Source organism: Gavialis gangeticus, unplaced genomic scaffold (assembly GCF_001723915.1).
Source record: "Gavialis gangeticus isolate Ggan-Ray unplaced genomic scaffold, GavGan_comp1, whole genome shotgun sequence".
Classification (NCBI taxonomy): Eukaryota; Metazoa; Chordata; order Crocodylia; family Gavialidae; genus Gavialis; species Gavialis gangeticus.
The window spans coordinates 263,176,015-263,190,353 of NW_017729032.1; the positions used below are offsets into that span (position 1 = coordinate 263,176,015).

The 14,339-nt window shown below is 42.4% G+C and overlaps 1 protein-coding gene across 1 annotated transcript in view; it reads right to left on the reverse strand.

Moving 5' to 3' along the window:
- Positions 1-14,339, reverse strand: part of CEP97 (centrosomal protein 97) — a 31,131-nt gene that overhangs the window by 9,844 nt on the left and 6,948 nt on the right. The window contains exons 2-9 of the mRNA XM_019523706.1: positions 11,974-12,116; positions 7,450-7,608; positions 6,991-7,092; positions 6,424-6,537; positions 3,811-3,977; positions 2,970-3,134; positions 2,518-2,651; positions 839-1,598 (exon numbers count right to left, since the gene is read on the reverse strand). Coding sequence (XP_019379251.1) covers positions 839-1,598; positions 2,518-2,651; positions 2,970-3,134; positions 3,811-3,977; positions 6,424-6,537; positions 6,991-7,092; positions 7,450-7,608; positions 11,974-12,116 — 1,744 coding nt within the window. The remainder of the gene's footprint in view (positions 1-838; positions 1,599-2,517; positions 2,652-2,969; positions 3,135-3,810; positions 3,978-6,423; positions 6,538-6,990; positions 7,093-7,449; positions 7,609-11,973; positions 12,117-14,339) is intronic.

The following is a 14,339-nucleotide window of genomic DNA, read 5'->3' on the forward strand; positions in this document are numbered from 1 at the left end:
GAGTGGCTGGAGTGGCCGCTGGATCAGGAATGCTAGCGGAAGGGGGAGAGGAAGAGGTAGGGGTCCATGGACAGGATCTGGCTCACAGACCAGCCTTGTACCACAGGCACATATTGTATCAGCCTGATCAGACCCAGGGGCAGCACAAGGGGCTACATGGCAGGGCTCTGCAGGCTGGATCCAGGCTGCGGGCGGTATGTTTGACAGCTCTGCCATAGACCCTTTGCTACCTGCTGCCAGGAACAGAACAAAAATAACTTATATTGATTGTTATAGTGTAGGAAGGGAGAACAGATAGGAAAAATAATTTTAGAAGTCTTTTGAACTGAGCAAGCCTGATATGAACTCTCATGAACTATGGAAGCACATCATGCTTTTTCAGACTCTCACTTTTCCAAAAAGAACGCACATTTTAAATACTGGGAAAAACCTTTACAATGCTGCCATCCCTTTGAAGATACTAGAACCACTCTTCATATTCAGGGCCATACAGGATCTCTCTGATATCTAGGAGAAAAAGCCTAACTCAGATGTGTCACTAAACTTTTCTGCTCATCTACTAGAGTGCAATGTCTTGGAAGCAGGAAGGTGTAAAACTTCTAACCCAAAGCCTGCTTGGATAGAGCTAGATAGAGAGAGAGGATGAGATGTTGTATGTATATTTGATTAGAAAGTGGAAGCTGTTAAGAGGCAGCAAAAGCTCTTATGCATAGGAAAAAGTCAAGCCAAGGAGAGTGTATACTTATTCTGAAATGCATCAAAGCATTTTAATTTTTGTTCTGCACTTATGTCAATTCACATTGGACAATCAGAACGTAAGGCAGGACTTCTTACTTACTTTGTTACTTCATCAGTTAAGCAAACAATGTGCTCTTGCATTCTGCTTAGGCGAATTTCATAACGCACTTCCTTGGCTTTGGGATGGTAGTTCCTTGCATAAAATCCTCTCCAGCAGGCCTGAAGCTTGGTGGCTGCTTTGTTCAGTTTTTGCAATTCACCTGCATCATGGTCCACAGAAGCCAATTCATCAATAGAATCTTTCTTTACAGTTTGGTCTGAAAGAAGAGTTTGTTCATCATTCACTGATGGGATAGAGTAACTCCCAAGAACTTGGTCTACACAGGAGGCTAGAGAGCAGCTAGTACTAGCAGTCAGATCAGCAGCAACTGTTGCTGAATTAAGGAAAGGTAATAATTCAGCCTCTTTATTTTTCTCTTGAGCTTCTACAGATTCTGTTGCTGTGATGGAACACTCTGTTGTAACCCAAGAAATCTTTTCCTGTTTGTTATCTGCACCCTCCTTATTAACTCCTTTCACAAATTCAATCACTGTAGCATCATCATCTTCCATGTCTGAAGTGATTCCATGTAGCCTCTGTTCTGTAGTTGGAGATACAGGAGACAATCCTGAAGCAACAGGCATAAAAGTAGACTCAGAGGAGAGAAGACTGCTGTTCAGTTTGTCTTCATCAGTCTGTACATCTTCCAGGTACAGTTCTTTGCGACAACTTCTTTCAACTGGAAAGGCATTCTTTGCTGCATAAGAGTGATCATCATTGGTGCTTGGCCCAACCCAAGAATTCATTTGGATAACAGGTTCTAGAGGAACAAAAAGCCAAATTTAAGTTATGCTCCATTTAAGTAATATAATCCATTTAAAATGAAGAGGCCTTCGTCTTCTATTTTAATTAAGAATCCAGCAGTTCCAAGTAAGGTGCAATAACTGCAATTTAATGCTGATGTAACACTAGCACAGAGACCTAAGGGGCATTTTTACATGTGCTCCAGGATGGGGTGTTTTAATTAGAGCCGCTTTAATTAAAACGCCTGCAGAGTTATTGGATAATATCTGTACCGTTTGCTACTAGTATTCAGCATCTTGTGTATTCAGCATCCCATGTTTCAAAATGGCAGTGGGGGCACTTTAACTAAAGCTTTCAAGTGCCCTCGCCACCATTACGAAACGTGGGGACACTGTATACACGAGACTGCAGCAGGCTGGAGCGTTCTAATTAGAACACTTCAGAAGACTTAATTAAATCAGCAGACTACTTGGAACTGGATGAACTGAATCTGGTCTGAAGCGTTAACTGAATCTACTTTGACACATTCAGAATGCATCAGAGCACGTTTATAGGTGCCCAAAGTGTGCTGGTCATGGTAACACACAGCAAGAGACAGCCCCTTCCTGAAGAATCTCCTACCTAACAAGACAGAGCAATCGAAGTAGCAAACACCAGAAGATGTGATATACTAAATAATAATAATCTTTTCACTATTTTAGTAATTACTGTTTTCAGTATACAAATAAAAGTCAGGGGCATGAGGTTAGGAACCAAGGTGTAGCCAGAACTGTATTGCTTAAGTTAAAAAACAAAATCCAGACACATTAAAGATTGGAAGGCTCTGTTCAAGAGGAAGGCTATAATCATGTAATTGTTTCCCACAATGGTATTTGCATGCAGATAATTCCACTTATTGCCATAGACAGCAGCACAAGAATAAATTTGGACTTTACCGCTTTCAAGGACTATCTGTGGTGCCAGGGCAAGACTGCTTTGTTCACACACAAGTGACACCCCTTTGTTGGGAGTAGAGGATGTAACTGGTCCTTCATTTTGGCTTTGGTACATCAGTTGCCTCTGGTGGAGCCTGAGCAGAAACAAAATTAAATCATTCTAAAAAAATCCCTATCTTTCAAAATGAGATCTGAAAGAAACTAAAAACTTTGAGTTACTTTATGGGGAAGGAAAAAAAAATTAAACCATCTGAAAAGAAGGGACTGATCAAGAGAAATACTGTACATGCAAGAATCCAAAGAAACTACTCACAAGAACAGACTCACAGGACCAGGTCCCAGTCTGTCAAAATTAAGTGGTCTCCTTTAAAACCTCTCAGTTATATAGAACAGTACTTCCTAAATGCTTCTGTTACATATGACATTGATGGAGAAGGATAAAATGTTCTCACCTCTGCTTACTCAGTATTTTTTCCAGTTTGGCATCCTCTTCAGTCTGGAGACCATATGAAGAAATAAGAGGACAAACAGTGGCAAGGTACTGAACTAACTGAACGTGCTGGCCAGGTCGATAAGCTCGCCCTTTACCTTGACTATAAAGCCATTCTGCTTTCAAACTGGGAGGAAGAAAAAGAGGAGGTAATGTCTTTGCATAAAAAAAATCAGAACTAGAGCATGCAAGTCATTTTCTCATTGCAACTCGTTGGTTACTTTTCTTCTAATTGGTACCTATACTATACAAATCCAAACCCTGCATTTTCACAAAAACCAAAACACATTGGGATCTTCAGAAGAGTTGGGGGAAATACTTTGTTTCCCATACAAAAACAGGGCTTTGAAGATAATTTACTGCAACTGTTACTCTGATCGATGAATCAGTTGTAGCCCTGGCTCTTATCTTCTCCATTTAGCTCTTAACATTTTATTCACTTCACCTATTATCATGCCCTTTTTTTGTATCCCATCAACATTTGAATGCATCTATTAGTAGAGATGTTCAAAGCAGGATTACTCTTCGGAGTATTCACAGAAATCAAATCTGAAATTTTAAAATTGGAAGCAGCACAATGAAAACCTGGGACTCAGGGAACATCATGCCATATTCAGAAGAAATCACATTTTGAACATCATGTGTGACAGCAGTGACAATGAGCATTTAAATTTTTTTTAAACAGTGAGTATGGTAGCAATTAGAGACTTAATTTCTGATCATCTGGATTTAATCACTGCACACAAACGCATTTCAAAAAACTTATTGACCAAATAAAAAAGAAATTTTAAAAATGTTTTCACCTTTCTTTCTGAGAAATCACATATCCGTCTAGAACTTTAAGGTTCAAACACCAACTGACAATATAGGGTCGATAGTCAAATCCAGGAATAGAAGGCGTAGCCATCACACAAGGATTGCTCATAATTGACAACTGCTCCAATTGAGGAAGAGAAGCCAAGAAAGAAATCTGAAATAAAGAATATCTTTGTTGATTAAAGAGAACTACCTGGTGTTTACAACATATGCAATATTTCTATTGCCTGGACATCTTAGGCAGAACAGCATTTGAAATGCAAAAATGCATGTTGAAAAAAACAAAAAACCACCCAAACAAACACACACCACTACCACCCTGATCCCAGTAGGAACACTATCACTAAGTCACTCTCCTGTAATATGTTAGCTGCCATTACCTTTGGAAAGCATCACCTCATTTTTGTGTCTTGGGGGAGTGGAATTTTTGTATATTTATATCGTTCTGAATCAGAACAAGTGGCAAGGATGGCCTTATAAACATGGTCACACTCCACAGCAAAGATGTACTTATTTAAAGAAGAGGAAGGAAGAATGAGCATCTGGCCACATTAAGGGATTCCCTCAGCAATGCCATGCTGACAACCCTCACATTTTTTCACAAAAACGTTAAAAGAAACCATAAAAGAACAATTAACTTCTCCTTGTCTGCTCCTTGATAAAGAAACAGAATCAAAACCATAAATGTAAATTTTGAGGCAGTTCAGATCCAGAGTGAGCCTATCATTAGAACAGAAATTACTTGTAGGATTTTTCAGCAGCAGAGGCCTACAGCTGACCAGTATTGTTTTTAATCTGTTGAATCCAGGCAAAAGACACCTGTGAATAGTGTTTTATGAATTTGTAGGCAGCGTCTGAGCCTGGGACTATGCATTAGGCATCCTTGAGCAATGGAACTAGGAAATTAAATAAATAAAAACAAATTAAAATAAAAAATGAAATAAAAGGCTGGCTGGAAGTTAGAACTTCTATCCCAGTTATTTCCTTTCAGCTTTAAGAGCACACCTCCACAGCAAAGGATTAGCTATTCTGCGTAGCTGTTCAGTGTACACCGTTATTACCAGGGATCTGGGTTTTCTGTTTCCCACAGAAGAGCGGAGAAAAACGCAGGTTTCCCCTTTTAACAGAGAAACATGCAGCTTTTGCAGTTTTGCAAAGAGCTCTCTGCAGGCTGGCAGAGTTCCAGCCTACAAGGGGATGGGGGGAGTAGGAAGAGGACAGTCAGGCAGGGGGTGTCATGTGCATGTATATGCATGTGGCCACTAGGCAGACAGGGGAGCAGCTCTCACAGGTAAATCTCTAAGTCTGCAGGGTGGGGAACAATGGTTGAAGCCCCAGTAGAGGGGCAGGGAGGGAGGAAGCTAGGTAAGGCTGGGGCTGCTGCCCAGCCAGGACTCGGGGCCTGGAGCTGGAATGAGAAACCGCAGGGTCCTGGTAGGTAACGGGACAGGGCTGTGGGCAGCTTGTCTGGGGGTTGGGTGGAGCCAGCTCCCAGCCACTGTGTGCGCTCTCAGGGGGAGGGCAGGGGTGGGCTGCCTGCTGTGGGCTCAGGGCTCCCTGCCCTGCTGCCCTCCCCCAGGGCCTCCACAGTCCAGTGGGTGGGACCTGGTGCAGCAGGGAAGAGCAGGACCAGGTGGTGAAGCTCCTTACCGCTATGAGCCCCACGTCACCCTTGCAAGGCATCCCCTCCCCACCCAGCAGCAATGGGGCAGTGGCACAGGGTTGTGCCCCTTGCTGCTCTGGGACATTGCCAGGGCAGCACAGAGCTTGCAGCAGCAAGGAACTTCACCACCTGGCCCCACTCTGCCCTATTGGGTCTTGCCTGCTGGGGTGCAGAGGCCCCACCCCATCCCCTGCCTGAGCCCACAGCAAGCAGCCCACTCCTCCATGGGCTCTGCTACAGCTGTGCCTGTCGTGGGGGAGGGGGAGCTGGGCTCCACACTCCACTATGCTGCAGCAGCAGCTGCTTCCTGTGGGTGGCAGCTGGGGCTTGGGCACTGCTGCAGGGGGCAGGGGGCCCTGGCAGCTGGGGGCCCCCTTCAGCAGGGTTGGGAGGGGACAGGGGGATGTGGGTAGGAGGCAAGAAGCACCGCCGGGGCGTAAGGGGTACCAGCAGAGCTGGGGGGGCTGTGGTTGGGGAGCGCGAGGCCTGGACCTATGTTCTGTGAGCAAAAGGGGGCAGAGGGAGCTCTGACTTTCCATGATAAATAATTGAAAAAAATCAAACATTAAAATGAGGCACTGGTAGACTCCCAAATTGCTTTAAAATTGTAAATAGATCAATAAAACTTTGTGTTCAATTGATATCTATCTATAGTGGCATTTCATATTAGTCATGGATTTGGGGCTTTTTTTAATCAAAGAATATGGGGTGTGGGGGCGGTTTAAATCAGAGAATTTTTATCAGAGAAAACCAGGATACCTGGTTATTACGAACACCAATTACCAATAGTAAAAACCTTCAGCAGTCTGTCAAATTTGAAGAAAGTAATGGCTGTTTTACTTGCACTCTGACTATTTTGCTCTCAAAAGAACTACACAACTAGCTTCTTTTATTTTACGTTAAAAACTTTTTATGCTAAATTCTCCACATGTGTTACCTCATTTAAGTCCCTGATTTCATTTTCTGCCAATGACAGAATGGTCAGACTTTGAGGTAGGCAAACAGGGGCTGTGCGAAGAGAAGTTATAATATTTCCATGGAGCAAAAGAGTCTATAAAACAAAAACATCATCATTAAACATTACCATTTTGATCAAAATGTTTTTCTTAATAGCAACAGCTTCAGAGCACAAAATTGTGAATTAACAAGTCAAGAGTGAGTTTCTACAAACAGATTTTTGCTTGGAATAATTGTACTATTTAAAAGCAGAATTTTCCTATAAAAAAATTCAGTTTTATAAAGGGTGGGGGTCATTTGTTTTTAATATCTGTAGTTAGAAACTTCAGTACTACTTTTGGCAGCCTTGGCCAAATCACCAAATGATTACAAGAGAATCATAGCCTCGTTTTTTTCATCTTTAAAATGGGGATAATAATTCTTCATAACTTCTGACAAGTAGGTATGCATGACTAGTTAAAATTGCATGGGCCTGGATAATAGTGTTAACTGATATGATGCTTTTTTAAAGAGATGACGGACAGTAGAAAGGTAACACTGCATTTACCTTTAGAGATGCAAGCTTGGAGAGATCTCCTATTTGAGATATATTATTGTCTGATAGATCAAGATGTTGAAGAGATGTGCAGCTGTTGATCTGATCTATCATCTACAACATGAGACATAATGAGAAATTAAAAACCTCTCTTCTCTGTCATTAAATGAGAATTTACATTACTATTATGCAATTCTTTCTGAAGCTTATGTCTCAATAAAACAGCCAGGAAAGCTTCTAATTTTCAAGTATGAAGAACTTTGGTTAGGAAAAAAGTATGTTTAGTAAATGATGATGATTTTTAAAATGACCCAATTCCCATTACATTTTGCGATTTACTTATTTATGCAGATTAATTGGAGATCACTTATTCAACTACTGAAAAAAAAATTCAACCCCTGGAAGGGCTTTCCAGTTTCCCACTGTATTCTGATACCAGATTTTGAAAAGCTAAAAAAATAAATATTTCACCTTCAGGTTATTTCCTGCCAGGTTTAGCCATTCCAGGTGCACCAGATCCTTCAAGCCCTCCACATAACCAATACTATTGTGAGGCAGGTTTAGTACCCGGAGCTGAGTCAGTTTTGCTACACCCATCATTCGTACCAGCCGATTATTGGCCACTGACAGCTGTAGATAAACATGCAAAAATGTTTAATGTTTACTACAAAATGGTTCACACAAAACAGGTTAACAAATGATAACATAAGATCTAGCTCTTATTTTAAAAGGTTAAATATACAGTCCAATAGACTATACAGAATGATGTTATTTCTAAAGAGTAACGCAGCCCAGACAAACCACAAGACCATTCAAACTAAATTTTGCACTAAACTTTACGAGCTCATTTTGTTATACAAGGCAAATTCACCTGCAGTGTTAGATAATGAAACTCAAGAGAATGAAATGAAGAATAAATTAGAGTCATTGTTTCAGGTGGTAAAAAGCATTTTAAAACTGCCTTGCAAAAATAACTGTGGGCTCATCTACACGTGCACTTTACTGCTGAGTAGACTAATTAGCTTTGCAGTAAAGCATCACTATCTACATGTGCACTGGTATTAGGGTGCAGTAAACTAATTAATTCTGTTGTAAGATATTACTGTTTAGGACAGTACTATCTTATGGCATAGTACTTAACTATACTGAAATCCACATGTAGATGGTGACTGGGTGAGGGACAGACCTCTGCATGCTGCCTAGCTAATTGCTCCATACATTTGGCACTCCTGTGCTCCAGCCAGCCCCTCCGCTGCCCGCTGACATCACCCAGAGCCCACAGCTGACTCCCGAACTCTCCTGCCAGCATGGCTCTGCTCTGCCCTGGCTCAAGGTGCTGATGTCACAGGTGCATATGTAGACACTGCTCCCAGAAGCACCGTACTTCGGCTCGAACTGCCCCAGAGTTTATTACGTTGCATTACAAGCACAAAATTTACTTGCTCATCTTCTTAATGAAAGATTAAAAACACACACACACCCCCCTGGTCCCAGTGAAAAGGGAGCTTTAACACAGTTTTAAACATTATCATTTTTAACATTTTCTAGTAAAGTTTTAAATTGTTAGTTATTTACATGGCTTTGTAGAGTTGAAAGAGAATACAGGACCCTGCACATAGTAGCTACATGGGTATAACTGTAGTATATTGATGCAATCTAAAACATGCAGGGTGCATCTACAGATGCAATTAATGCAGCATAATAAAAACTCTGGGGGAGTTCGAGACAAAGTACACTCCAGTGTCACAGATCATTTTCCATTTGAGGATCACTGGCACCTCAATACCAGACCTTGTTCCTGGCCCACAGCAGCAGGTTCATCTACTTCTTTAAGAGCTACTTGATTTCACCACCTGCTTTTCTTCAGATGTATCTTGGGGACTGCTGATCCTCTCGGTATGAATGAGATATGGGGGGATGAGAAAGGTGTTCAGGGTACCTATCTTCTGCCAAGGGGCCATAAGGGGGAGTTTAACTCATGGGCATCCTGCACAATCACTTGGATGGTCTCTTGTGGCACGTCTCACCCAGTGGCCAGTGAGTGTGCCCAGGGGGAAGTGGCTCTCACTCTCCTTCAAGTTAACCACCCCCTCCCCACTTCAATAACTTGCCTGCTAGTGTTAAGACCCAGGCAAATGTCTACCATACCAGTCTAGAACTAAAGAGAGAGGTCAGAGTGGAAATGTATTTATGGGCTCTTAAATATAGCACCATCAAGCAGTAAAATAAATAACGTTTTAGTTATAGTTACAAAAGGCCCTGTAATTCAGCTTGGAAAAAAGTAATTGTTCTTTCTTTCTAATGTTATTTGAGAAGAAACTACAGAAATTACAGTTAAACCAGGAACAGTAAAAACTGAGTATTAGCTCCATCCTAAATATAATATAGGGGCATTGGGAATGGCTGTTTACACAAAGGGATGTTCCCTTATGCCAATACTGAGAAAAAACAAAAACACTTAGTTTAGCTTTTCTTATGGAAGCCATTTAGGTGATGCCAAAATACGGTTCTTCATGTCTCTTGACAGTACTTATAATAACTACTGAATGGCTTGGACTTGTTAGAGCAGTGGTGCTTACCCTTCAGCCTGTGAATCATATCTGACCCCCAAAGCAACTGAATCCACCCTGTGGGATGAAGGAAATCAGTACTGCCCCAGAGCAGGAGTCAGCAGGGAGAAGGGCCAATCTAGAGGGTGTCTGTGCAGCATGAATAAAAGAGCACTATGGACTGCCAGAACCCTGCCAAGCCACCCAGTCCCAGGCATGGATGCCTTGCCCTGCCCTGCCCAGCACAGGGACCAAGGCTTGCTGCTTTGGGCTGCCAAGTGCCAGTGACCCACAGCTATGTAAGGTGCCCTGCCCAAGGATGCTGGGGCTGGAGAGCACAAGACAACTCCTGGTATGGCCCCAGTACAGCATCAGGACTCAGAAAAGGATTAACCTAGGGTCTAGTGAGCCCAGCCAGCTCCTTCTCCCTTGGGGCTGTAGCCACTAGGTTACCCAGGTTCCTGTATCAGCTCTGGCTCTCAGTACGTGGGGCTGAGCTTCCTGACCTACCAGCACTCCATTCCCCATGTCCCAGGAACTGCCACCACTACTGCCCAGAGTAGGTCTGGACTGGGAGAGAGAGTTATTAACAGCCCTGCTGTTAGCAGCAGAAGGCAGGAGCTTGGGGTACCATAGGCTCTGCATCGCACGTCCAGGCTCCACTTGTGATAACAATGAAGCCAGAGGCTGCAGGCAGCAAGAGAACCCAGAGGAAGATGGCGAGGTCTAGCCAGGTACCTGGTATCTTCAAACCCATCCTCAGGCATCTAGCAGTAGCTGCCAAGAACCCAACCCAGAATACCAGCAGCAAGGCACCTGCCTGCCCACCCTCCCTCCCCCTTCCCCTCTACTGAAGGGAGTGGCAGCCCACACCACAGCCAGGTGGCAACTAACCAGCCTACTCCTCTAAAACAGCGTTTCTCAACCCATGGGTCGCAACCCAAAAGTGGGTCACAACAATATATGGAAGTCACAAACAAACTTTAAAAAGGGATTCTCCTTTAAAAGAGAAAAACATGGGAAACTGTGGGTTTTCCCTTGCAGGCTGTTAAGGGTTGCAGCCTGGAAGAAGCTGCTTGAGCCCTGTTCCCCCCTCCCCATACCACACACATCCCCAGGAGTCAGGGTCGGAAGTGAGGGTCGCTGCTAGGGCCAGCGGGCTGTCTTCTACTTACACTACTTACTGGGTGAAGATTGGCCAGATGTTTACAAATGAGTCCTGGTACAAAAAGATTGAGAACCACTGTTCTAAAACACTGAGCACCACTGTGTTAGAGAGATCCTGTAGGGACCAACCCCCTCATCCTGCAAAAGTTTACATGTGTGCTTAACTAACAAGCATAAGCCCATCTATTTCAATGAAATTATTTCTAATGCCAAAGTTAAATATACTTGCAAGATCAAGCCTAAATAACTCAGGACATCACCAAGGGAATTTAGAACTTTCTAATTTTACATTAAACATTTTTGCTACTTGTTTTAACACATTTACATTTATTTTCCCCCTTTAACTCAAATATATATTAATAATAATTTTATACTATGTACTGTATTTTATACCATATGCTAGATATCATATTAGTAAATAAGTAAAAAGAGGATATCTTGTAGTCTGGAAGTTAATGTACACAGCAAACTGGCTGGACTTTCATTTTACACTACATATTCCTCAGATGCATTGCCATGAATTTGTGGGTACTACTCCGATTTGTGATAATTTATTTCCAGATTTTACAGCTGCAACAACAAAATGTTATTTAAACAAGACAGATGAATCACAGGCAAAAAAACAGGTTATACTGAAAGGAGTCCTGAGTAAATTGCAAGGGGTGTAACTAAAAGCAATGAGATTCAAGGTCTATACCTAGCTCCGCTGCAGAATGAGACTTCTGGAGTCACTTAACCTGTTTGTATCTCAGTGTCCCTATCAGGGAATTGAGAAAAAAAAATATGCAGGCTTCTTGATGAATGCTTTTGAAATGTGAAGATGACAAATGCTATTCTTCAGTAATTACATACAGAAAAGCTTTTGTCAGAAAAACATTGCTTGGCTGTGAAGTCAAGCATTCAAAGGGAAGGAAGGGGTAGAATAAAAGCTACCTGTGATTTCACTAGGAACTGAATGCTCCCAGCACTTCACAATATCCAGACACGTGAAGTTTAGTTCTAACATCTTTAAAAAAAATTCTCAGATCACATAGATAACTAGAGAAACAACTTATACGATTGTCAACTGAAGCATGCATAAAAGAGCACTTTTTCCACTGCAAAACATCTTTCCACTGTAAAACCTCTCCTGTTCAGATATATAAAAAATTGGCAATCATTCACATCAAGAAAAGGAACTTTGAAGATTATTAACTGCATATTGCAGCCCTAAATTGGAAGCATTTTAATAAACGTAGTGTGATTAACTCATGACCTGCAACAGTCAAGTAACACTGACCTGCATCAGGTTTCTGCATTTCTCCAAGTGCTCCAATTTAATTATTTGGTTTTTATCCAGAATCAGAGTGTGAGTATCAGCATCACAAGGTAATATTGGACCCAGCTTTTGTAGCCCTTGTCCTGACCAGTTAACTATCAGACCTTGAAGGAGGAGGAAAAAAAGTGAAATAAAGTATAAGCACATGCATTGTAAAGCAAAAGAAACAGATTTGCATTCCTGTGAAAAATAATCAAATTCTATCATTTAAATCTCTAAGACGGCATCTCATAAATATTTCATATCAAATACATGAGGATCAGTGGTTCAGCTTAGGAGGCTGACATTTGAGTCCTTGTGCTAACATGCATTGTCTGCATGACTGCAGGACTAGACCCATAAAAGGACTCTGACATCAAAGACAGACTTGGATTTAGACACTAAAATTGTACTTAGAGTGTCACAGAATCGTAGAAAATTAGGGTTGAAGGGAGCTCAGGAGGTCACATCTAGTCCAACCCTCTGATCAAAGCAGGACCATCCCCAACTAGATCATCCCAGCCAAGGCTTTGTCTAGCCAGGTCTTAAAAACAATTGAAAGATGGAGATTCCACCACCGCTCTGAGTAACCTGTTCCAGTGTTTTACTACCTTCCTAGTAAGAATGCATTTCCTACTATCTAACCTAAACTTCCCTTGATGCAACTTAAGACCATTGCTCCTTGTTCTGTCATCTGTTACCACCGAGAACAGTTTAGCTCCAACCTCTTTCAAACCCCGCTTCAGGTAGTTGAAGGCTGCTATTAAATTCCCTCTCTGTCTCCTCTTCTCTAGACTAAATAAGCCCAGCCTTTCCTTGTAAGTCATGTCCCTCAGCCCTCTCATCATTTTTGTTGCTTTCCACCAGACCCTCTCCAATTTGTCCATGTGCTTTCTGTAGCGGGTGCCCCAAAGCTGAACCCAATACTCCAGATGTGGTCTCCCCAGTGCTGAATCGAGGGGAAGAATCACTTCCCTTCATCTCCTGGCAACAGTGGAATCCTCAGAACTCTACACAAGCCTAACTTTTCACAATCAACCTACCCAAATGCCTAAACTCTGACTCTGTACAGTCCAAAAGTTCCTCCATCTTGTCAGGACTGAGCTGCATGGCACCTAATTCATGTTTACACTTTACTGGAATCTAGGAACTAGGCATTTCCCCACCAAGGCCCCATGAGGGGCCAGATCTAATAAGTGTGCTCAGAAAGTGCCTAATATAACTTGGCAGGACACCCAATATAAAAAAAAAAAACAAAAAAAAACAGCCATTGCTTTCCTTCAAGAACATGACCAGAAAGAGAGGAGGCTGTACCGCTTTTTTCTGTTTAACGGAATAGACCAGAGGTTGAATCACTTGCTCAGAAGGAGCTGGGCTCAGTGTGCTCTTCAGTCTGAGGGGGTCCAAACTTATATCTCCCACCTCCAAGAAGGGTGCCCTGACTACAGGCAACCCCCACTTAACACTGTTTCACTTAGTGCTCTTTTGCTATAACACTCATTTTAAATTGATACCCAATTTCACTTAGCACTCAGTTTCATTATAATGCTTGCAGTCACAATCTTGGGTCATTAAAAACAATTGCAGTCATCATCTTGGGCATTAAGCAAAACTGAAAGTATTTGATAACCCATTTCACTTAATGCTCGGTTTTTCAGGAACCAATTAAGAGCGCTAAGCAGGGATTGCCTGTACTAGATTACTGGCTATTCTAGGGCAGGGAGCAGGGAGCATGCTCCACCTTTCTTACTGAGATTGCCGCTACATAGATGGGGACTCAAAATGTGTTGGGCCAGAAGTAACAGGTCTGACCATCTAGGACAGGCCTTGCGGCTTTCATCTGAGCAAGGGGAGACAGATCTGGGTTTCTGTTAAAAGAACTATTTATTTTATGCCTTATTTTACATTACTGCGGCCCTAGTGGTTCAGTGCCTCGCGTCTTCTCCAGTCTGTCTACCTATGCTTCCAAAGGAAAGAGCCTCACGGCTCTTTCCTAGGCAATTGGAGATGTGGATTTGAATCCCCTCAGACTGAGGAAGACACTGAATCTGGATCTTTCACATTTGAGATACATACTTTAAGCCTGGGGTTCCCCAACTGTGGTATGCATACCCCTGGGAGTAGGCAAGACATCTCTGGGGGTACATGGGAGAAACTGTGTAATGGCAGATTTAATTTTCAGTATTATAATGACTGGTAGTTAAGGGGTTAAATATAAAAGGTATGCTGGTAGGGCTACGTGGGCAGCCAGTAAGTGGGTACACAATAAGAAAAAGTTTGGGAACCTCTGCTCTAAGCATGAAGTCAGGGGTTCTCAAAACTGTGGGTCGCAACCCCCGGGGGGGGGG